The sequence below is a fragment of the Dasypus novemcinctus genome, chromosome 15, assembly GCF_030445035.2.
Source record: "Dasypus novemcinctus isolate mDasNov1 chromosome 15, mDasNov1.1.hap2, whole genome shotgun sequence".
NCBI classification, from domain to species: Eukaryota; Metazoa; Chordata; class Mammalia; order Cingulata; family Dasypodidae; genus Dasypus; species Dasypus novemcinctus.
Window position 1 is genome coordinate 10960608 of NC_080687.1, and position 24986 is coordinate 10985593.

The following is a 24986-nucleotide window of genomic DNA, read 5'->3' on the forward strand; positions in this document are numbered from 1 at the left end:
TTGTGTTGTACAGTCCTACTTTTTATCTTTTAATTTTTATTCTAGTAATATATACAATCTTTTATTTATTTATTTTTCAATACTATGTACTTTTATTGACTTACAATCATTTTTAAAACACAGAACTCACTGCATTGTTAAAACACTATATTGATAAGTTTTGCAAGATATAGTGTTAAAACACTGTATCGATTAGTTTTAAAAGAAAACTTAGATTACCTAAATGTCACATAAAAAATATGGGGGATTCCCAAATGCTCCATTCCTCACATATCCCACATTTTCCTACATTAACAATATCCTTCATTAGTGAGGTACATATACAACCTTTTAACAGAAAAAAATTAAAAACAAAACAGAGGGAAGCAGATGTGACTCTAGTGATTGAGTTCCCGCCTACCACATGAGAGGTCCCGGGTTCAGTTCTTGGTGTCTCCTGGAGAATACTAAGCAAGAGAGTGAGTTAGCATGACAGGCAGGCTCAGTGAGCTGACACATAAGCTGACACAACAAGGAGACACAAAGAGGAAAGACAATGAGAGACACACAAAGCAGGGAGCTGAGGTGGCTTAAGTGATTACATGCCTCTCTCCCACAAAGGACGTCCCAGTTTCGGCTCCTGGTGCCTCCTTTTCTTCTTCTTCTTCTTCTTCTTCTTCTTTTCTTTTAAATGTTACATTAAAAAAATATGAGGTCCCCATATACCCCCCTACCCCACCCACGCCACCCCTCCCACATCAACAAACTCTTCCATCATTGTGACACATCCACCGCTCCCGGCGAATACATACGGGAGAACCGCTGCAGCACATGGACAGTGGTCCACATTGTAGTCCACACTCTCCCTCAGTCCAGCCAGTGGGCCACGACAGGACATGCAACGTCCAGCATCTGTCCCTGCAGCACCACCCAGGACAACTCCAAATCCTGAAAATGCCCCCACACCATATCTCTTCTTCCCTCTCCCGACTTCATCAGCAGCCACGTGGCCACCTTCTCCACATCACTACTATAATTTCTTCCCTTACTAATCACAGCAGTTCCCCAGCAGAACACCAGTAAGTCTACTCTAATCCATACTCTATTCCTCCATCCTGTGGACCTGGGATGGCTATGTCCAGTCCCCCTCTACATCAAGAGGGGGTTTAGATTCCACATGGATGATGGATGCAATTCTCCCGCTTGCAGTTGTAGGCACTCTTGGCTCCCTGGTGTGGTGATTGACCCTCTTCACCTCCCTGTGACCTGGCCAGGGTGAGTCCAAGAAACCAGAGGGTAGGAGCTGCAAGTCTGCTGAGGCCTAGGGCCTGGCCATCATGTGGCTAGTTCAGAGATTCAGGTCTCCTGAGTATACACCAACCCAAATGCCAACCACAGGTCTGGTAAAAGGGACAGAAGAGGCATGTGTAGAAAGGTTCCTGGTGCCTCCTAAAGAAGAGAGGAGCACACAGTGAATGGACACAGAGAGCAGACAGCGAGTGCAAACAAAGCGGGAGTGGGGGGATAAATAAATAATAAATCTTAAAACAACAAAAAACAAAACAGAGACTTTAGGTGCAGTTTCATCTCTGACCAGCTGAAAGACCTTGGAAGGATCCCCTGCAGCCCTGAGGCTTAGATTTCTAATGGAATAAAACAGTTGCATTTCACTCATAAGCCTGCAACCGAGATAATGTGTGCATTTTGGCATACTGCCTTTCAGTCTTTTGGGTACACGTACATATACTTTTTAAAAATCTAATAAGGTTTGTTTCAGTTTCTTAGCTGCTAAAACATATACCATACAACAAACAGGAATTTACTGGCTCACAGTTTCAGAGGCTGGAAGGCTTGCTTCTTCCCAGGGTCAGTATCATTTGGCCAGTTGGCAATCTTTGGGGTTGCTTGGCTTTTTCTATCACAGGGCGATGCATATGGCACTGTCACCTTCTTTTTCTTCCAGTCTGTTGACATTCAGCTTCTTGCTTCTCCCACAGTGTTTTAGTTAATGAGGCTGCTGAAGGCAATATACCAGAAATGGGTTGGCTTTTACAAGGGGAATTATTTATTGCAATTTTACAGTTCATAGGCCATGGAAATGTCCAAGTCAAGGCATCATCAAGATGATACCTTTTTCCTAAAAACTACCTACCAGTGATCCTGACACCTCTGTCACATGGCAAAGAAACACAGTGGTGTCGGCTGGGCTCTCCCTTTTCTTCTGGGTGTCATTGCGTCCAGTTTCTTGGCTTCCCTGGTTTTCTGTCTGTATTTCATTCTCTTTTAAAGGACTCCAGTAAGAAGTTTAAGATCTGCCCTGAATAATGTGGATCACACCTTAAGTTAAGACCCTCCCTATCAGAAGTCCATACAACAGGAATGGACACAGTGGGCCCACACCCACCAGAACGCAGACAGAGACCGAGACCAAGACCAAGTCCAAACTGGGGTACACAATTCAATCCAGCACAGGGACTGTACTATACAGTTTTGTATCCTGCCTTTTAACCTTAATTTCTTTGAAAACTTACCTTTTGATGGCTCTTATTTTTGTGTTCACTTCTCGAAGGGACCTATGTTATAATTCTTGATAAAAACAAAATATCAAATTGAAATCCGTTTAATAAAGTGATCAATACCTAATCTATGGAAGAATAACATGGATTAACTTCTGGGTCCTGAGTTGTTGCCAAGAACTCTAAGGAGATGATTATTTCAAAATCAACTTTGACATAAACTAAGAACTGGTCAGTTACCACAATATTCTGCAGTTAAAATTCTGCATTTTAATTGTGTACCATCAAGTGTGCATCGTGGAAACAGTTTCCAGGGTTATGCTAGCATCATGTCATTTAAGTGGGTCAGTAAAATGACAGCAAAGAACAGCTGATGGGGTCTCAGGTAGGACAGTTATCTTCCGGATGGTTAGGATAGCTTAAGTAATCCATTATTTCAAATGCTTTTTCCCCCCAAATCTTATTATAGAAAATGTCAAAGAAAAGTATAATGAGATTCTACATGACTTATTGCTCAGGTTCAACACTGGTCAATTTTGCTTCTCCCACTCACATCCCCCACACCAAATGATTTTGAAGAAAATTTCAGACTTTATATAATCTTTAATAACTTTCCTGGGATATAACGATTGTGCATATAGTTAAGCTATTTAACGTACAATTTGTTTTTAGTATATCTACAGGGTTGTGCAACTATCACCATGATCTAATTTTAGAATATTTTCATCATCCCCAAAAGAAACCTTATCATTCCCTATTTCCCCCTCAACCACCATACTTCAAATAATTTTATCGGTGAAATTTCTTATCTGCCTGTAAACGACAGGAACTGTTTTAAAAATACACAAATATATCATCACACACAACAAGAATTACTTAATATTAAAGATAAAATCAGTGGTCATTTTACTGATTATCCTTTAATTTTTCTTTCATTTTTAAATTCCTCATATTGCACATTGAAATTGCTTGATATACCTCAGGTTTCTTTTCATCAATAGGTTACCAATGCACCTCTCTCTTTTTTTCTTCTTACAAAAAGAAACCAGGCTCCTTGTCTGATAGTTTCCCATGGTCTGGAAAGTTCTGATTTAATCCCTGCAGTGCTGTTTAACATGTGTCCCTGCTCATGTATTTCTGGGAAATGGGCTTTGGCTCTGGAATCGTCAGATCCAGGTATTGTTTGTTTGCTTGATTTGGCACGACTACTTCCTCAGTGGGGGTGCTGTCTCAAACTTGCCCTTAAATTTTATTTTATTGAGAAATATATCATACTCACAGAATTGTACAAAATAATTATATAGTTTACAAGTGGTAATAAAAGGAACATCCAGTACTGACCACACAGGTTAAAAACAATGAGGTATTACTAGTATCTTAGAAATCCCCAGTTTGCCTTCCCTAATTAAATCTCCCTCTCTTGCCACCCTACACCAGTTTTAACCATGAGCCTGATTTTTGTGGTAAAGAAATTTTCACTTTCTTTATAGTTTATCCCTTAAGACTGTATTCCTAAAGAGAATATTGTATAACAAATGTATCACACTAATGCAAGGCATTAATAATACGGTAGTACATGGGAACTCTATTTTATGCACGATTTTTCTGTAGATCTACAGCTTCTCCAATAAAAAAGAGAGAATAAATTTTGGTGTTGCCTTTTAGTCTCAACAACTTGCTTTTCCCCTTCTACATTAAGTTTTTGAGATGCATCCATGTTGTTTCAGATAACTCTGATTCATCTTCACTGTTCTGTAGTAACTTACATATCTATTCTTTTGTTGGTGGACATTTAGACAGTCCATTTTTAAAATATTACACACAATAATGCTATGAATATTCTTCTCCCGTCTCCTGGGCCATATGTATAAGGTTTTCTCTAGGATGTATCTAGACGCGCAACTGCTGGGTATAGGTCTGCACAAGTTCAACCTTACAAAGTAACGCCAAATTACTTTCCAAAGTGTTTATACCAATTTGGCCTCCAGCAGCATAGGTAAGAGTTTCTGTTCCAAATCTTGTCAACACTTGGCATTGTCGGATTTTGCCAATGGGTGGAATCAATATTCTGTTAATAAACGATGTCAATAAAACAACATGACTTTAAAATGCTGTTTGACCTAAAGTAAGGGGGAAATGGAAAGGAGAAATGAGTCTATATGGCTACGAGTTTCTAAAAAAGAGTCTGGAGGCTGGCAGAAGGATTGCCCTCATGCACAACTGAGCAGAGTCAGAGAGACAGATAAAGCAGATACAACCCCCAGATATTGGTTCCTTTGAAGGCTAAAGAGACCCATGAGAGTTATGGTCATGGCCGATGGGGTTTACTACCAGGGCAGATGGCCCCTCTCTGGAAATGGTGTTTATGTGTGATGAATCTGGACTCAGATGGGATCTCCCTTCATAAGACTTTCATACTAATCTGCTGGAGGTGCAGTTAACGTTGGGGTTTAAGATATAGTTAGGGGATTTGAATCTCTGGACTGATAATGTGATAGCCAGGTCCTGAGCCTCAACAGACTCCAGCACCTACAATCTGATTTATTGGACTTACCACACTCAGCTAAGATGGAGTTGAAGAAGGACAATCACCACACCATGGAGCCTAGAGTGATTACAACTGAAAATGGGAGGATGGCAGCCAGCATCCATGTGGAATCTGAGCCTCCTCTTGACATAGAGGTGCAATGGACACAACCAATCCAATGTCCACATAGAAGAGGTGGCATTGGATTGGGAAAAGTGGACATGGTGGACGATGGGTATGGGGAAGGGCAGGAAGAGATGAGAGGTGGGGGCGTATTTGGGACGTGGAGCTGCCCTGGATGGCGCCTCGGGGGTGATCACCGGACATCGTGGATCCTCACAGGGCCCACTGGATGGAATAGAGGAGAGTATGGGCCATGATGTGAACCATTGTCTATGAGGTGCAGAGGTGCTCAAAGATGTACTTACCAAATCCAATGGATGTGTCATGATGATGGGAACGAGTGTTGTTGGGGGGGGAGAGGGGGGGTGGGGGGGTGGGGTTGAATGGGACCTCACATATATATTTTAATGTAATATTATTACAAAGTCAATAAAAAATAAAGAAAAAAAAAGAAAAAAAAAATAAATGATGTCAAAAACTGCATTATATAGTTGATATTCCAACTAAACTCATGAGACTCCTATTCAAATATTGCTTTTTCTTATCCTTCTTTTCCGGAAAGATAGAGCTTTCTGGATTTCACAAATGCCATTAAAGCATTTCACCTGTGAGTTGTAATTGAAAAATATGTTACAATCTTTGAAAAGGGGTGGGGGAGAGAGTAATTTAAAGGCTGAAGACATGGTATCAAAATATTCATAACACAGATGACCACTTACCCATAACTATACAGCAGTTAAGCCATTTGGTGCTAAGAATTAGATGAAATATATCCTTTGTAATGCTAAAACAAAACACTCCATTTAACTCAGAAACAAACTTACTCTTCTCTCTTATTATTTCTCTTCTTTTCTCTCAGTTCTCCTGGTTGCTTCTTGACCCTTTAGAAGCTTCTTTAAAATAGGCTTCATACCATGAACTCTAGAACCAAAATTTTACATTTGGGTATGCATTACTGGCTGTGTAACTAAGGCAAAGCAATTAACTACTCTGAACCTCCAGAAATAGCATCTGCCTTAGTCTTGCTGTGATAAATAAATTGGATATTGTATTAGATACAATTCTATGCACAATCAAATGATGGGCATTATCTCACCTTCTAAATGCTAACGTAAACCTCATACTCCAAATGTTTCCGTCCATAAAATTTGCTCTTTCTGGGATTAATTTTTCTCCACCAATTTCCAGGGAAAATCAGGTGTGCATAGAAACCATTCTTAATTTCCCCTCCTCGCCACCCATTCTCACAGAGCTTTCCACCTATGTCTAAGATTATTTGAAAATTCATGTCTACGGTTTTGTGTCCTGACCAATGGTGTTCCACACAACCTGATATTTTGCAAACTTGTAATCACTAGTTTCCTTTAAGCCTGCAGCTCTCTGCTTTAAATAAAGGGTAATGCATTAGATCTCTCTTTTCTTCCCTTTGCCAGCTGCTTCAGTATTTTATCTCATGCCTCCCTCCTCTCACGCCTTCTTCCTCTAGGTCTGTTTCCGACCTGAGACGGACATTTTTCAAGAGTCTGTCATTCCCTAGGGGAAAAGAAAGAGAATTGTAGTTTAGACCTCATCTGAGGAAAATGAGTTCTACGGCCAAGAGTGAACGCTGTCAAATATCACGCTTTTTAAGAAAACGATTGAAATGATCAGGGGCATGGGATTCCTATGGCCCGAAAGACGTTAGTCACATCTGGTCCAACCCCAACCCCTTCATTTTACAGGCGAGTCAAGTGGGATTCTGAGAGGTCAGCTGGCAAACTAAGAGAGGAGCCCGGGCTGGCGCTCAGGGCTTTCCAATCTTCAAATGAGAGCAAAGGAAAGAACTTTCAGCTCGAAATGCTATATGATGAACAAGAACTACGGACTAGATCATTCAAAACATGCTCCATTTCAGCCTGGGAGGCACCATCTGTGCGTTTTGCTCTGTTTTGTTTGGAAGGCTGTTTTTTAATCTCACTAATTAATTGCCTTGGTTGACATTGAAACCGAGGCTGTTTTTCTCGATCGGACTGGGTCCCCGGCATCCAAGGAGCTAAAGGGGGACACAAATAAAACCAGTCCACAGTTCCTATCTCGGGAGCCTGGCACGAGACCCCACGGCTGGACGCGGGCCAGAGTCGCCCCTGGGCCGCGCGGGTCGAGCGCCCTTCCCGGGGCCCCGGGAGCCCCGTGCGTAAAGAGGACCGTGTCTGGCGCCCTGCGGTCCCGCGCGCCGGGATCAGCAAGAGAGCGCTCGGGGACGCCCGGGGGCAGTCGGGCGGCTCATTCCGGGCGTGCCACACGCCTGTTACTGGACAGAGGCCGGAGCGGCGGAGCGCGTGGAACTTTCCCGGCGGGCGCGGTCGCGCCGCAGTCGGGGAGCCCCCGGCGCCGCCGAGCTCGAGCACGTGGGCCCGGCCGCAGCGCTGCGCCAGGCACCGGCTCCCCGGCTCGGCCCGGCCTCCGCGGCTCCGACCTCGGTCCTGCCCGCGAGGAGAGGGCTCCTCCCCGCCCCCGTCCACTTTGCACCAGTTACGAGGGAATCTGCGGTCGGTGACGCGCATCCTCGGGCGAGCCACCTGCAGCGCGGGACGCGCCGGACTGGGCGGCATCGCAGGCTGCGCCGGCGGCGGCCTGGGACCGCAGCTGCGGAGGCCATGCGGGCGGGCGCGCGGCGCGGCGGGCGGCTCCCGCTGCTCGGTAAGCACCGCGGCCGGCCCCGGGGCGCCGCCGCTCCCGCTCCCGCTCCCGCGCCCACCCCTGGCGGCGGCACCCACCGCGCGCGCCTCTCCTCCGCGCTCCCTCGCTCCTCCCACGAGCCGCTCCTGCCAGCGGCTCCCGCCCCTCCCCTCTTGCGCTCCCCGCGGGCGCCCCGAACTTGCCCTCCGTCCCTGGCCTCCCGGCCCGCGCCACCCTCTCGCTCCCGGCCGCCTCCGGCCCCGGCCGCGGTGACCCCGCGCGCACGCTGGCTGCGCGGGGCCCTGGGGGCAGAGCCTCGCTCTCCCCTCCCCGGGGCCCCCGCGCGAGCGCGGCCCACCAGGTTGGCGCCTTCGGGTTTCACCGGGGTTCGGTGGACGACCGGGGGGCGCTTTGACTCTTCTTTGGCTGTTCTGATTTATGGGGAGTCCTGGGATGGGCGATATGCCCGCTTTCTCCCCCGAAGAGATTCATCCTCAGGAACCACCCCCATCCCCACCCCTTTCGGGGACATCAGCCGAGAGTCACTTTGGGAATGCTGGGCAATTAAGAATTGACAGATTAAAATACTAGCTGTGCAGTGCCCCCAAATGTGCTCACCGAGTGCGATGAGTGTGCCACACAGATGGGGGAGGTCGTTGGTGTGGGAGGAGTGGGGTGGGAGTTGGGGGGTATACGGGACCCTCTTATATTTTTTAATATAACTTTTTTTATGTGATGTATATATCTTCAAAAAAAATACAATTTACAAAAATATTAGAGTGTGGGGGTGGGGAGTGGGTTATATGGGGGGAAAATAATTAAAAACAAAACAAAAAAACCTAGCTGTGCTTTCGACTGGCACTTTTCACCTCTGAGGCCTGTTCCCGAAGAACCTGGTGGCCAGAAGAGCGTTTTCAGCACGCGAGCTTCCCTTCAGAGCCAGTTGGTTCCAGCTGTCTACGCGGAAAGCTGAGAGGCTGAACTCCAGGTGGGGGTGAAGGAGAACTAGTTCCTGTCCCCGGGAGCCTCGGGGCTCCGACTAGCACCGTGGGGGCCGGCTCACCACCCCCCAGGCCCCGTGTCCTCCTTCTCCAGGCGGGGGAGCCCGGCTGAGTCTCCCCCAGCTCTAAAATTCTGTGGTGATGACTTCAAGGAAGGCTCTGTGGTAAACAGAAAATATTTCTGATATTAGACACGTGGGAATTATTTCCAAAAGCTTTTGATACCAATAATTCAGAAATAAAAAGAAATGTAATGGAGAGGGGGCAAAGAGTGAAAAAAACAAAGATTTGAAATTTTTTAAAAAGAGTTAGCTTTACTAGTAGATAAATATGTCATTTGAAAATGTATAATACACTGTAGTTTCAGAGTCTGCTAAATCAAGTCATTAACTTGCTGTTTTGTATGCATTTTTCAGCAGCATACAAAGGCTTTCTAGAAGCATAACGACCCTGCCCTGCGACTCTTTAAAATACATTGTATTCATTTTTATTTAGGAAGGAGCTCAGAAATTCTTACCTCTTTCCACATTTTTATAATGAGGTCTAATTGGCATATAGTCTATGTTGCACAAATCTTCAGAGTGCACTACCATTCGTTTTTCGTTTCCGTAGGTAAATTCTGGCCATGCCCGCCACCCAGGGTAGAGTCCCTCCCAGAGCCCCCACCTTCTGACCTCTCTCGCCATCTGAGGTTTGCCTATTTTTGCTCTTAGGCAAGAGGAACCATCATTGTGAACTCTTCCATGCCCAGCTGCCTTTGTTTGACTTCATGATTTTGAGACTCAACCACTTTGTTGTCATAGCAGTGGTTTTTTTTTTTTACTGTTATTATTAACTACTGGGTGCTATTCTTTAGTATGCATATACCACACAATTTAGTTATCCATTCTCTTGTCCGGGGTATTTAGATCAGGCGTTCTTAACGCGGGGTCAAATAGTTTTCCAAAGTGGTTGTACCAATTCACATTCCCACTAGTGGGAAATGTTTGAATGTTTTGTGTGTGTTTTTTTCTATTTCTGAACTTTCTTGAATGTTTAAAAGCTTTAACTCCTTGAATTATGAGGCGCTATTCCCATTTCCCTTGTAAGCTTCCCTAATTTTAGTAACGGTGACACTGTTTAAGTGGCATTTGAAGCATGGGTTTACACTCCCTGGCCTCATCTGCATTATGTGCTGATACTGGACAGACGGAGGAGTATTTCAATATGTTTTTTTTCATTTTTAAAGATTTATTTATTTATCCCCCCCCCCCCCGGGTTGTCTGTTCTCTGTGTCTATTTGCTGCGTCTTCTTTGTCCCACTTCTGTCGTTGTCAGGGGTATGGGAATCTGTGTTTGTTTCTTTTTGTTGCGTCATCTTGTGTCAGCTCTCCGTGTGTGTGGCACCATTCTTGGGCAGTCTGCACTTTCTTTCGCGCTGGGCGGCTCTCCTTATGGGGCACACTCCTTGCGCGTGGGGCTCCCCTACGAGGGGACACCCCTGCGTGGCAGGGCACTCCTTGCGTGCATCAGCACTGCGCATGGGCCAACTCCACACAGGTCACGGAGGCCCGGGGTTTGAACCGTGCACCTCCCATGTGGTAGACTGATGCCCTAACCACTGGGCCAAGTCCGCCGCCCCTCAATATTTTAATAACTATGCTACTATGTCTTTCAGTAGTAGCAGAAAGTTCATACTCAAAGACCTGAATTACCTATTTTAGTAGCTATCCTTCACCTTGGTTGTTTGTTTTACTTTATTTGCTTTCTTATGAATTGCTAGCCCAATGGAGGGGATTCAGGAAGAAGTTGAGGGAAGGAATTCAATGCCAAGATTGTTTGGGGTTGAATGGGACACCAGACCTGTGACTGGATTTGAAAATCTCCTACAATTTTAAAAGTCTAGTTCTAATTTTTACACCCTGCAGACATAGATTGGCTATTCATTTCTTCCTAGGTCCTTTACATCTATGGATAGTCATTTATCCTCACAGGTTTAGATACATTCCATTGAAGAATGTATCTGTTTTCTTCATTGTAAAAGCACTCAGTTGGCAGTGAAGATCTTTTTCTTGAGTGCTCCTGTTATTTAACTGAGAAGCAATCAGGTAATGAGACATTGAATGTGGGGGAGGAAGACTTACATGTATCCCTAAAGAGTAGTTCATGTAACAAATATGGTGAAGACGCAAGCATGAGGAAGAATAAAAAATTTTAACCAACTTTTATTCAGTAACTGTTGCCGTGCTAGGCTTGAAAAGTACGAAGATGAAAGAGATGGGGATGGGAAACACACATATAAATAGCTAATTCCACTCTATTTAAGAAATGCGTGGTCATTGCTTTTCCCCAGGAAAAGCACTGTAGCAAGAAGCTTCCTTTTAGTTAGGGAAACCTTCCATTGCAGTTATTACGATCATTAAATATCTGCAAATTAAAAAAAAATAGTGGGCTTCAATGAAGGAAGCTTCACCCAGGTCTCAACAGAAATCTAAAGTCACTGTCCCCCCTCCCCCCAAAGCCCTAGTTAAGCATGGATATATAATGTATTCAGTGCTTGTGGAAGGAAATTGCTCTTCCATTTAAAATAAATGAATGGACTCTTCTAGAGTATAAATATGGCTATCTTGTAGGTCTTGGGAAGAAGCAGTTTTCTAAAAGTCCCTTTGAACAAATTCGTGAGCTACATCTTCCTCCCACAGAACATGCCTGCTCACTTGAGAAGCTGCTTCATCAGTGTCGTCAAGTTTCTCTGTGCGTGTCTCTCATCTTGTTTTTCTAGTGAAACTAGACAGCAGCGTCACAGGCACTCTATCATTCAGTGTTGGAGATTTCATCTTGCTGACTCGCCACATACCCACCAGAGAGTGCCTTAACTTAATCTCAAAACTATCCTATCTTAAGATTTTTATTGATTTGGAAAGGGACCTTGAAGATAATAGGAGTAAGAATGTAGATAGGAGAAATTAAAGTGCTGATAATTTAGCTTAACCCGCTTAATAATTCTCTTAGCTTCGTCTTGCTACTGAGTGGGTAATGATTATCTTTCATTGACTCGGAAACAGCAAACTTCTGTGAATCTCAGAGTAAGGTGGTTGGTCTAGGGAGAGCTTTTGAGTTTCAGCAGGCAACGCTGTGATCCTAAGATTTTTTTCCACGAGGACCAACAAAGTTTAGCCTCATCTCATTTAGGCAGCCATGGTTACATGGCTGAAGGCATTCCTATCACTAAGCTTTATACCTAGGTGGTTTTAATTACCTCTGGTTAATGCCTTCTGTGGCTGCGTAATCAGTGGCCCTGATGTGCTAAAACTGTTGTGGAGTCCACTGGTAATCATATGAATCATATACTTCTCTTCTCTAGGTACCAACACATCAGAAGGAAATTTAAAAATAATATAAAGTACACACAGAGTGTTCTTTTGTGGCTAGGGAAATTGCATAAGATCTTAAAAGAGGAAGTCTTGTTATTTATTAGGTTAAACAGTAAAAATATTGCTTTTTACTCCTGTCATTATAAGGTCAATTGGTAGTCAAGAATCTTCCATAGAATTATTTGCAGTTTACACTAAAACAGGATATTGTCCTTCTTTTCCTTTAAAATATTGTGGTTTTGGTAACCATTATAAGATATTTGTTGAGTCAGTCTTCAAATAGTTTGCTATTTGAATTCCGGTTTTCCCACTGTTCTGCTCCTGGAGGCAGTGCTGACAGATACACAGGGACGAACCAGACAGTTGGGAAACATGTTCTTTCCTCTGGCAGGGAATTTCTTTGCACTTAAGTTGCCTCATCTGTTGAAAAAAAAGTAAGTGGTCTCATACTCCTTTATCAGGTGATACCTGTAAAGCACAGCTGTACTCCTTGTTAGGTGCTTGCAATAAGAGGGATGTGAATCTGAAGAGGTCATTAGGATTTCGATCACAGGGTTTCTTTTCCTTCTGTCCTCCCTGCCTTCCTTCCTTGCTGCCCTCCTTCCTTCCTTTCCCTCTTTCCTTCCCCCTCCCCTTTTCTCTTTTCTCTCCCCCCCTCCTTCCTTCCTTCCTTCTCTGGGCACTTTTCAGCATTGTCTCTGTCCAGGACTTAAGGCAAATGCTGCATAGTACATGGTTCCAGCCAACAAAGAGCTCACAGTCTAATGCTGGGAGTATGGGTGGGAAAGGGCCATAAACATAAAAGAAAAAAACGCAGTGCAGTAATGGCAATATGCATACACTCTTACCTAGACAGGTCCATGAGCAGTGCTGATGTGCGCAAGGAGTGCCGTGCCATGCAGGGGTGTCCCCTGCATAGGGGAGCCCCACGCACAAGGAATGCACCCTGTAAGGAGAGCCACTCAGCATGAAAGAAAGTGCAGCCTGACCAAGAATGGCACCATACACATGGAGAGCTGACACAACAAAAAGTAACACAGGTTCCTGGTGCTGCTGATAAGGATAGAAGTGGTCACAGAAGAACACGCAGCAAATGGACACAGAAAGCAGACAACTGGGCGGGGGGGGGGGGGGGCGAGGGGGAAGGGGAGAGAAATAAATAAAAAAGAAATCTTAAAAAAAAGAAAGAAAAATTGAGAAGACACAGAGGAGAGCCCACAGTGAATGGACACAGAGAGCAGACAGCAAGCACAAACAACAAGGGGGCAAGGGGAAATAAAAAAATAAATCTTAAAAAAAAAAGTACATTCCAGACAAATAGGACACCAAAGAAAAGGTAAAGAGGTAAGAAGCATGGAGTATAATTCCATTTCTTAATTGCTAGAGTACAATGTAAAAGCCACTAGGATTAGAGAAACTATAACTTAGAAAGTTATAACTCCATGAATTGTTTAAAGACTGCTCAATGGATAGCTTTATTTGTTTTTTTTATTATAGTAAAATATATGGGGAAATGGATGTGGCCCAACCAATTGGGCTCCCGTCTACCATATAGGAGGTCCAGGGTTTGATGCCCAGGGCCTCCTAGTGAGGGCAAGCTGGCCCATGCAGAGCCGGCCCAAGTGGGAATGCTGCCCCACGCAGGAGTGCCGCCCTGTATGGGAATGCTGCCCAGCGCAGGAAAGCCAGCCTGAGCAGGAGTGCCGGCCAATGCAGAGAGCTGGCGCAGCAAGATGACACAAGACACAGAGGAGAAAAAATGAAGACATAGCATAACAGGGAGTTGAGGTGGCACAAGAGAGTAATCACCTCTGTCCCATTCTGAAAGGTCCCAGGATTGGTTCCCAGAGCTGCCTAATGAGAATACAAGCAGACACAGAAGAACGCACAGCAAATGGAGGAGGAGGGAGTTAATAAAAATAAATCTTCGGGAAGTGGACTTCGCCCAGTGGTTAGGGCATCTGTCTACCACATGGGAGGTCCGCGGTTCAAACCCCGGGCCACCTTGACCTGTGTGGGGCTGGCCCATTCACAGTGCTGATGTGCGCAAGGAGTGCCCTGCCAAGCAGGGGTGTCCCCTGCGTAGGGGAGCCCCACGTGCAAGGAGTGCACCCTGTAAGGAGAGCCGCCCAGCGTGAATGAAAGTATAGCCTGCCTAAGAATGGCGCTGCTCACATGGAGAGCTGACACAACAAGTTGAGGCAACAAAAAGAAACACAGATTCCCATGTCGCTGACAACAACAGAAGCGGACAAAGAAGAAGACGCAGCCAATAGACAGAGAGAACAGACAACCGGGGTAGGGGGTGGGGAGAGAAATAAATAAATCTTTTTAAAAAATATTCAAAAATATATATATGTAGCATAAATTTGTCATTTTAGCCATTTTAAGTATACAATTCAATGGCATTAATTACAATCACAATGTTCTTCAACCATCTGTCCATTTCCAAAACTTTTTCATTATCCCAAACAGATTGTTCTCATTAAGTAATAACTCCCTATTCCTTCCTCTTCGCAGTTACTGGTAACCTCTAATCTACTCTCTGTCTCTATGAATTGCTTGTTCTAGGTATTTCATATAAGTGGAAACATACAATTTTTGAAAAAATCCATTTACATTCATGGTAACTCCTGATCATGCAGGATTCTTTTCTGCCATTTTGCTTTTCCGTCTTTCCCAATTCTATAATCATCGTGTTTGATTAGGTCCCAACTTAACTTCAATAATTTACATAGACACTGTTCATGTACCCCATCCATCCCCTCACCTTTTTGTTGCGCTTGTTCCAAAATATAACTTAATACATTATTTTTCCAAAACCATAGATTTATCATTACTTTTTATGCAGTCACAGTTTAGAACCTAAAAGAAGTAGTAAGTGAACTTACATACAGAACAATACAATACAAAATTACTGGCATTTGTAATTACCCGTATGGTTTTCTTTACTGGAGGCCTTTATTTCTTTGTGCCACTTGATTTGCTTTATCTAGTGTCCTTCCCTTCCCACCTGAAGGACTCCATTTAATATTGCTTACAGGGCAGGTCTAATGGTGACAAATTCCCTCAGTTTTTCTTTATCTGGAAATGTCTTAGCCTCTCCCTGATATTTGAAAACCAGTCTTGCCACTGGTTGGCAATTGGTTGACAATTTTTTTTTCTTTCAACACTTTAAATATTTTGTTCTATTGCCCTCTTGCCTTCATGGTGTCTGATAAGAAATCAGCACTTAATATTATCGGGACTCCCTTGTACATATTATATTGCTTTGCTCTTGCAGCTTTCAGAACTTTCTTCTTGTTGTTATCATTTGACAGTTTGATTACTAGGTATTGGTGTGTGGTTCTTTTTGAGTTTATCCTGTTTAGGTTCATTGAGTTTCTTGAGTGTATATGTGCATGTGTCTTTAAATTTGGAAAGTGTTTTGCAATTATTTCTTTGAATGTTCCTTCTGCCCTTTGCTCTTTTTCATCTCCTATGGGGACTGCAATAATGCTTATATAGGTGTACTTGATGGTGTCCCACAGGCCTCTTAGACCCTGTTTGTTTCCCACCCCCCCCTTTTTTGCTTTTTAAAATGGTTTTTTTCTTTCTGCTCCTCAGCCTGAGTCATTTAAATAGTTTTATCTTCAAGTTCACTAATTCATTCTTTCCACTCCAATCTGCTGCTGAAACCCTCTAGGGAATTTTTCAATTCAATTATGTGGTCTTCAATTTCAGTATTTCTGTTTGATTCCTTTAAAAAATTTCCATCTTTTTGTTCAGATTCTCATACTGTTCATTCTCTGTTTTCAGGATATTCTTTAGTTCTTTCTCTGTGTTTTCCTTTATCTCCTTAAATATTTGGAGGATCATTTTTTAAAAGTCTTTTTCACTCATGTCCAAAGTCTGTTTTTCTTTGTTGATGGTTTCGAGATTTTAATCATATTCCTTTTGATAGGCCATCATTTACTCTTTCTTTGTTTGTCTTTTACTATTCTGTTGCACCCTTACATTTTTTTTATTTTTTAGAGAAATTGTGGGTTTACAGAACAGTCATGAATAAAGTACAGGATTCTCATATCATACCAACCCACCACCAACACCTTGCATTGGTGTGGAACATTTGTTACAATTGATGGTAGCACATTTTAATAATTGTACTATTAATTAAAGGCCATGGTTTAACTTAGGGCTCACTGTTTGTGTAGTGTAGTTCCATGTTTGCTTGTTTTTAAATTTTTTATTCTGATATTGTATATACAATCTAACATTTCCCCTTTTAACTATATTCAGATGTATATGTTTCAGTGCTATTAATTGCATTCACATTGCTGTGCTATCATGACCACCATCCATTACCAAAACATTTCCACCATTCCTATACCAAATAGGAACTATGTACATTTTAAGCCTTAACTTTCCATTCCTTACCTCCACCCTGTCCCATGGCAAACCTGTGTTCTAGGTTCCGAATCTATGAGCTCACTTATTTTAATTGTTTCAAATTTGTCCTTTTGTGTCTGACTTATTTCATACAACATGATGTCTTCAAGGTTCATTCATGTTGTCGCATGCATCAAGTCTTCATTCCTATTTACAGCTGAGTAATATTCTACTGAATGTATGTACCACATTTTGTTTATCCGTTCATTGGTAGAGTGATGCTTCCATCTTTTGGCAACTGTGAACAGTATCACTATGAACATCGGGGTGCAAATATTTGTTCAAGACCCTGCTTTCAGTTCTTCTGGTTATGTACCTAATAATGGTATGCCTGGTCATATGGTAGCCCTATACTTAGCATTCTGAGGAACTACCCAACTGTCTTGCACAGTGGCTACCCATTTCAGATTGTCACCAGCAATGAATAAGTGTTCCTATTTCTCCACATCCTCTCCAACACTTACTGTTTTCTGTTTTCTAAATAGCAGGCATCTAATGGGTGTGAAATGGTATCTCATTGTGCTTGTGATTTGATTTTGAGCATCTTTTCATGTGCTTTCTGGCCATTTGTGTATCTTCTTTGGAGTGATGTCTGTTCACATCCTTTGCCCGTTTTTAAAATTGGGTTTTTTGTCTTTTTGTTGTTAAGTGGAATGATATCTTCATATGTTCTGGATATGAAACCTTTATCAAATATATGGTTTCCTAATACTTTCTCCCATTGTGTAAGTTGCAGCTTTACTTTCATGATAAAGTCCTTTGAAGCACAAAGGTTTATAATTTTGATGAGATTTCATTTATTTTTTTCTTTTGTTTCTAGTGCTTTGGGAATAGTCTAAGAAACCATTGTCTAACACAAGGTCATGAAACTGCTTCCTACTTTTTCTTCTAGGAATTTGATAGTTCTAGCTCTTATATTTAGGTCTTTGATTCATTTGAGTTGATTTTTGTTTATGCTGTGTGGTAGGGGTCCTCCTTTTTTTTTTTTTTGCAAATGGAGATCCAGTTCCAGCATCATTTTTTGAAGGCTTTCCCCCTCTTTGAATGGTGTTTTCTACCTTGTCAAAAATCAGTTGGCCGTAAATGTGAGGATTGATTTCTGAGCTCTCAATTTGATTCCATTGGTTTATGTGTCTGTCCTTATGCCAGTACCATGCTGTTTTGGTTACTGTGGCTTTATAATAACTTTTGAGATTGGGAAGTGTGAGTCCTCCAACTTCATTCTTCATTTTCAAGAAGGCTTTAGCTACTCAGAGCCTCTTATGCTTCCATGTAAATCTGTTAATTGGCTTTTCCATTTCTGCAAAGAAGGTTGTTAGAATTTTGATTGGAATTACATTAAATCTATAAACTGCTTTGGGTAATATTGATATCTTAATGATATTTAGTCTTTTAATCCTTCAATTTATTTTATGTCTTCTTTGATTTATTTTAGCAGTGTTTTATAGTTTTCTGTGTGCAGGTCCTTTACATCCTTGGTTAGATTTATTCCTAGATATTTGATTCTTTTAGCTGCTACTGTGAATGGAATTTTTTTTCTTGATTTCTTCTTCCAATTGTTCATTGCTTGCATATATAAATACTATTGATTTTAGGGTGTTAATCTTGTACCCTGCCCTTTGCTGAATTCATTTAGTATCTGTCAGAGTTTTGTTGTGAAATTTTTAGGATTTTATGTGTATAGTATCATATCATCTGCAAATAAGGAAAGTTTTACTTCTTACTTTCTGATTTGGATGCCTAATTCTTTTATGTCTTTTTCTTGCCTAATCGCTCTGTCAACAACTTCCAATACAATGTTGAGTAACAGTGGTGACAGTGGGCATCCTTGTCTTGTTCTCGATCTTAGAGGGAAAGCTTTCAGTCATTCACCATTAAGTAGAACATTAGCTGTAGACTTTTCATTTTTGCCCTTTATCATGTTGAGGGAGATTGTTTCTAGTTCTACATTTCTAAGTGTTTTAATCGTGAATGGATGCTGGATTATATCAAATGCCTTTTCTTTCTTTCTTTTTTAAAAATATTTATTTATTTATTTATTTCTCTCCCCTTGCCCCGCCCCCACCCCGGTTGTCTGTTCTCTGTGTCTATTTGCTGCATCTTCTTTGTCTGCTTCTGTTGTCGTCAGCGGCACGGGGATCTGTGTTTCTTTTTTTTTTGTTGCATCATCTTGTTGTGTCAGCTCTCCATGTGTGTGGTGCCATTCCTGGGCAGGCTGCACTTTCTTTCACGCTGGGCAGCTCTCCTTATGGGGCACACTCCTTGCGCGTGGGGCTCCCCTACACGGGGACACCCCTGCGTGGCAGGGCACTCCTTGCGCGCATCAGCACTGCGCATGGGCCAGCTCCACACGGGTCAAGGAGGCCCAGGGTTTGAACCGCGGACCTCCCATGTGGTAGACGGACGCCCTAACCACTGGGCCAAGTCCGCCGCCTCAAATGCCTTTTCTGCATCAATTGATACAATCTGGTGGCTTTTTTCCTTCATTCTGTTAATGAGGTGTATTACGTTAATTGATTTTCTTATGTTGAATCAAAATTGCATAACAGGGATAAATCCCACTTGATCACGGTGTATAATTCTATTAATATGCTCTTGGACTTGGTTTACTAGTATTTTATTGGGAATTTTTGCATCTATATTCATAAGAGATGTTGGTTTGTAGTTTTCTTTTCTTGCAGTATCTTTATCTGGTTTTGGTATGTGGTGATGTTGGCCTTGTAGAATGAATTAGGGAGTGTTCCCTCATCTTCAATTTTTGAAAGAGTTTGAGCTGAATTGGAGTTAAGTTTTGAAATGCTCGGGAGAATTCCCCTATGAAGCCACCTGATCCTGGGCTTTTCTTTTTTGATGACTGATTCAATCTCTTTACTAGTAGTTGGTTTGTTGAGATCTTCTATTTCTTTTTGAGTCGATGTAGGATGTTTGTGTGTATATTAGTCAGGGTTCTCTAGGGAAACAGAACTGACAGGAGATAACTGTAAATAGTATAAGATGTTATAAAATTGTCTCATGTGAATGAGGGGATGCACAAGTCCATATTCCAAAGGTCAGGATGCAAACCAGGGGCTCCAATGAAGGTCCTTGATGAGTTCCCAGGAGATACTGGATGTCTGAAGTAGAGATGGGAATTCTGTCTCTAAATGCTGAAATCACTTCCCCTTTTAAAACCATTAACTGATTGGATGAGACATCACTCATTGCTGATGCCATTCTCTATGGTTGATCATGGATGTAACTGGCCGTCTTTGCAGTCAACTCACTGGTGATTTAAGTCCATGAAATGCCCTTGTATTAAAATTAGCCCAGTGCTTGCTTGACCAAACAAATGGGCACCATTACCTGGCCAATATGACACATTAGCCTAGCCATCACAGTCTGTATTAGTCGGCCAAAGGGGTGGTGATGCAAAATACCAGAAATTGGTTGGATTTTTTTTTTAAAGATTTTTTTTCTCTACCCTTCCCCACCCCCCCGCCTAGTTGTCTGCTCTCTGTGTCCATTCACTGTGTGTTCTTCTGTGTCTACTTGTATTCTTGTCAGCGGCACCAGCAATCTGTGTCTCTTTTTTGTTGCGTCATCTTGCTGCATCAGCTCTCCGTGTGTGTGGCACCACTCTGGGGCAGGCTACACTTTTTTTTGCGCTGGGCGGCTCTCCTTACGGGGCACACTCCTTGTGCATGGGACTCCCCTACATGGTGGACACCCCAGCATGACAGGGCACTCCTTGCACACATCAGCACTGCATGTGGGCCAGCTCATCACACAAGTCAGGAGACCCTGGGTTTGAACCTTGGACCTCCATGTGGTAGGCAGACGCTCTATCCATTGAGCCAAATCCGCTTCCCTTGGTTAGTTTTTATAAAGGGTATTTATTTGGGGTAGGAGCTTACAGATACCAGGCCATAAACCATAAGTTACTTCCCTCACCAAAGTCTATTTTCATGTGTTGGAGCAAGATGATTGCTGAAGGCGCAAGGGTTCAGGTGTCCTGGGTTCCTCCCTTCCATAGTCTTGCTTCTCTCTGGGTTCAAGGTTCCTTTCTTCCCAGGGCTTGCTTCTTCCTGGGCTCAGGGTTCCTCTCTTCCTGGGGCTGGCTGCTTCTTCCACTGTGAGCTTGCTTCCCAGGGTTCCAGCTTAAGGCTTCAGCATCAAACTCCAACATCAAAAACCCTCAACTTTGTCCTTTGCCATGACTTTTATCTGTGAGTCCCCACCCACACTAAGGGGTGGGGACTCAATGCCCTAATGTTGTGGCCCAATCAGAGCCCTAATCATAACTTAATCATGCCCAGGTACAGACCAGATTACAAACATAATCCAATATCTATTTTTGGAATTCATAGCCATATCAAATTGCTACACGGTCCATCCTTTGTCAACTTGGCAGCCATACACATCACCTTAAACCATACTTAGTCTTTAAATAAAAATAATAACAGATAGATAGATAGATATAAAAGTGACCTGCATACAACCAGAAGCACACTAAATCCCTCCAGAATAGGGTGCAAGTCCTTGGGTAGCTTTCGCTCTTAAACTCAACATCCTTAAGTACTATGACATGAGACTAATACAACTTATGTCATATGATAAAGGGAAAGGTTAGGGAAGAAAACAAAGATATTCATTTTATGTATATATACATACATAAAACAAGGAAGAAATCTTCACGACCATTACAGACCTCAATTTTGTAACTGGTAATGTGGTAGAAAATTTATATTTATCACTACCTTCTTCCACTAACCATTCCATGTGCCCTTTACTCTCAGTAAGCACCTCAGCTGGCTATGGTTCTTTGCCTGGTGCAAACTTTCATTCCTGAATGTTCTGAGCCATTATTAGTCCTAACTGGATTGGGTTGTTGCAATTTTCCATTGACTTTAATTATAGGGCACCACTAAGAGATGCCCTTGGGGATCTCCTGTATTCCAGGCAAACTTTTCTTTACATCCATTGTGTAGGTGCAGTCCTATTTCCCCTTGATAGTCAGGATCAATCACCCCAGCCAGTGGAGTAATTCCCTTCGTTGCCTGTTGATACAGTGGCATGAGGAACACAAAGTGGTCCGGTGGCAGTCTTAACTTCTAGTTCAATCGAATCATTGTTGTGTCTTCTGGTGGAGGCACTTCTCCTTTTGAAGTAGACCAGCAGAGCTTAAGGTTGCAGAGACAAGAAGCAAAAATTTGCCTAGTGGATCACTAGGGGTAATAATGAGTGGTATCACTCCTATTTCCACCCCTTGATTCCTGGACCCATGAATCTTGACTATGGGAGAAATAGCACCATAAAGTGAATGCTGATTTAGAGCATATGCAGCCTCCTGGATAACACTGCCCTAGCCCTGCAAGGTATCGCCACCTAGTTGATACTGCAATTGAGTCTTCAAAAGGCCATTCCACCGTTCTGTCAATCCAGCTGCTTCAGGATGATGAGGAACATATTAAGATCAGTGAATTCCATGAGGATGTGCCCATTCCTGCACATCATTTGCTGCGAAGTGGGTTCTTTGATCAGAAGCAATGCTGTATGGAATACCATGACTGTGGATAAGACTTTTGGTAAGTCCACGGATGGTAGTTTTGGAAGAAGCATTGCATGCAGAGAAGGGAAACCCATATCCAGAGTATGTGTCTATTCCAGTTAGAACAAATTGCTGCCCCTTCCATGGTGGAAGTGGTCCAGTGTAATCAACTTTCCTAGGTAGCAGGCTGATCGCCTTGGGGAATGGTGCCATATCAGGAGCTGAGTACCCCATCTCCCAGCAGTGCCATATCTGCTGCTGGGAGATGGGGCACTCAGCAGTGGCTGTAGCCAAGTCAGCCTTGATGAGGGGAAGTCTATGTTGCTGGCCCATGCATAACCTCCATCCCTACCACCATGGCCACTTTTTTCATGAACTCATTGGGCAATGATGGGAGTGGCTAGGGAAAGAGGCTGACTGCAATCCACAGAACAGGTCAACTTATCCATTTGATTATTAAAATCTTCCTCTGCTGAAGTCACTCTCTGGTGAACATTCACATGGGACACAAATATTTTCACATTTTTTGCCTACTCAAAAAATTCCATCCACATACCTCTTCCCCAGACCTCTTTGTCTCCTAGTTTTCAATCATGGTCCTTCCAAGTCCCTGACCATAGCCAAAGCATTGGCAACAGCCCATGAGTCAGTGTACAAGCGCACCTCCAGCCATTTCTCCATATAAGCAAAATGAACAACCAGAAGCACTGCTGAAGTTCTGCCCACTGGGAGGATGTCCCCTCACCACTGTCCATCAAGGACATCCCAGAAAGGGACTGTAGTGCTGCAGCTATCCACTCTCTGCTGGTACCTGCATATTGTGCAGGACCATCTGTATACCAGGCCCGAGTTTTCTCTTCCTCAGTCAACTAATGGTAAGGAATTCCCCAAGAGGCCATATCTTTGGGCTGGGAAAGAGAAGATAATGTGGCAGGAGTGGTAACCATGGGCATTTGGGCCACTTCCTCATGTACCTTGTACCTTCAGGACCCACTCAAGCCCTATCATATATACCACTTCCACTTTTAGATGGAGTGCTGCTGTGCATGCCCAGTTTTATGGTTTGGTGGGTTAGACAATACCCAGCTCCTGCTAGGTAACTCAGGTCCCATGGTAACTTGGTGACCTATGGTTGAGCGTTCAGTCTCTACTGAACCAGTAGGAGGCCAAAAGCTGTTTCTCAAAAAGAGAGTAGTTATCTATAGAGGATGGCAGGGTTTGCTCCAAATCCTAAGGGTCTGTGCTATGATTCTTCTATAGGGCCTGCCAAAAGGCTCCAGACAGCATCTCTGTTTGCCACTGACACTTCTAGCACTATTAGATCTACTGTTTCATATGGCCCAAGTGGCAGTGCAGCTTGCACAGCAGCCTGGACTTGTCCCAGAGCCTCCTCTTGTTCTAATTCCCAATCAAAACTAGCAACTTTTCTGCTCACTTGGTAAATGGGCCAGAATAGCACACTCCAGTGAGGGCTGTGTTATCTCCAAAATCCAAAGAGACCAATGAAGTGTTATGCCTCTTTTTTGGTCATAGGTGGGTCCAGATGCAGCAGCTTATCCTTCACTTTGGGAGGGATATCTCAACATGCCTCATACCACTGGATACCTAGAAATTTCACCACAGTGGAAGGCCCCTGTATTTTAAAAAAATTTATCTCCCACCCTTTCTCACACAAATGCCTTACCAATAAGTCTATAGTAATTGCTACTTCTTGCTCACTAGAACCAATTAACATGATATCATCAATATAATGGATCACTGTGATGTCTTGTGGGAGGGAGAGATGATCTAGGTCCCTGAGGACAGTATTATGACATAAGGCTGTACAGTTGATACACCCCTGAAACAGGACAGTAAAGGTATATTGCTGGCCTTGCCAGCTGAAAGCAAATTGTTTCTGGTGGTCCTTACTAATGGCAAGTGAAAAAAAAGCATTTGCCAGCTCAATAGCTGCATTCCAGTTATCAGTGATGTATTGATTTGCTCAAGCAATGATACCACATCTGAAACAGCAGCTGCAATTTGAGTCACCATCTGGTTAAGTTTACAATAATCCACTGTCATCCTCCAAGATCCATCTTTTTTCTGCACAGGCCAAATAGGAGACTTGAATGGGGATGTGGTGGGAATCACCACCCTTGCATTCTTCAAATCCTTGATGGTGGCACTGATCTCTGCAATCCCACCAGGAATCTGCTATTGCTTTTGATTTGCCATTTTTTACTATTTTTGCTAGATAGGGGCAGTTCTAGTGGCTTCCGCTTGGCCTTTCCTACCATAATAGCTCTCACTCCACAAGTCAGGGATCCGTTGTAGGGATTCTGCCAGTTACTGAATAACTCTGTTACAATTATACATTCTGGAACTGAGGAAATAATCACAGAAAGGGTCAGGGACATGGACCTGAGCTAAAACTCCATTGATCACTTGACCTTCATAAGCCTCTATTCTGGTGGACCACAGTGACATTTTGGGTCTCCTCAAATTAATGTCACTTTTGAGGCAGTGTCTAATAATCCCCAAAATGTCTTATCATTTCCTTTTCCCCAATGCAAAGTTACCTTGGTAAAAGGCCATAGGTCTCTTTAGGGAAAGCTGGAGGAAGAATAATAGTATAAATTTTTGGCAGTGTAAATTTTTGGCAGTGTAACAGAATCCTTCCCCAAAGGGACCTGGCCTTCTGCTCATTCAGAGCTCTGGGTCTGTAAACTGTCTCAAGTCTGGGAATTGGTGAAGGGACTTCTGTTTCTGTATTTCAAGTTAGGGTTTTGTTCACTTGACCTAGAACTCTTCTGCTTATACAGATCAAGTAGGAAGTTAGTGGACTACCCATCTATTTTACTTCTAGTTATTTGGTGATCTATTAGCCAATAC

General features: G+C 43.0%; 1 protein-coding gene and 1 long non-coding RNA gene across 4 annotated transcripts in view; one reads left to right on the plus strand and one right to left on the minus strand.

Moving 5' to 3' along the window:
* The window catches only part of FLT3 (fms related receptor tyrosine kinase 3), a 147627-nt gene that overhangs the window by 48702 nt on the left and 73939 nt on the right, over nt 1-24986 (plus strand). The window contains exon 1 of one of the 3 annotated variants that reach the window (XM_023588787.3): nt 7733-7824. The exons of 1 other annotated variant lie outside the window; for it this stretch is intronic. In XM_023588787.3, the coding sequence (XP_023444555.2) occupies nt 7782-7824 (43 nt within the window). In that variant the 5' untranslated portion in view covers nt 7733-7781. Of the gene's footprint in view, nt 1-7732; nt 7825-8725; nt 8792-24986 lie in introns of those variants that run through there. One more of the 3 variants, XM_023588786.3, reaches the window with a different exon arrangement.
* LOC131273571 (uncharacterized) lies at nt 743-4840 on the minus strand. Its single transcript, XR_009180835.2, has 3 exons — nt 2132-4840; nt 1811-1996; nt 743-1428 (listed from the first exon to the last, which is right to left on the minus strand). It is a non-coding gene; the product is annotated as an uncharacterized lncRNA (long non-coding RNA).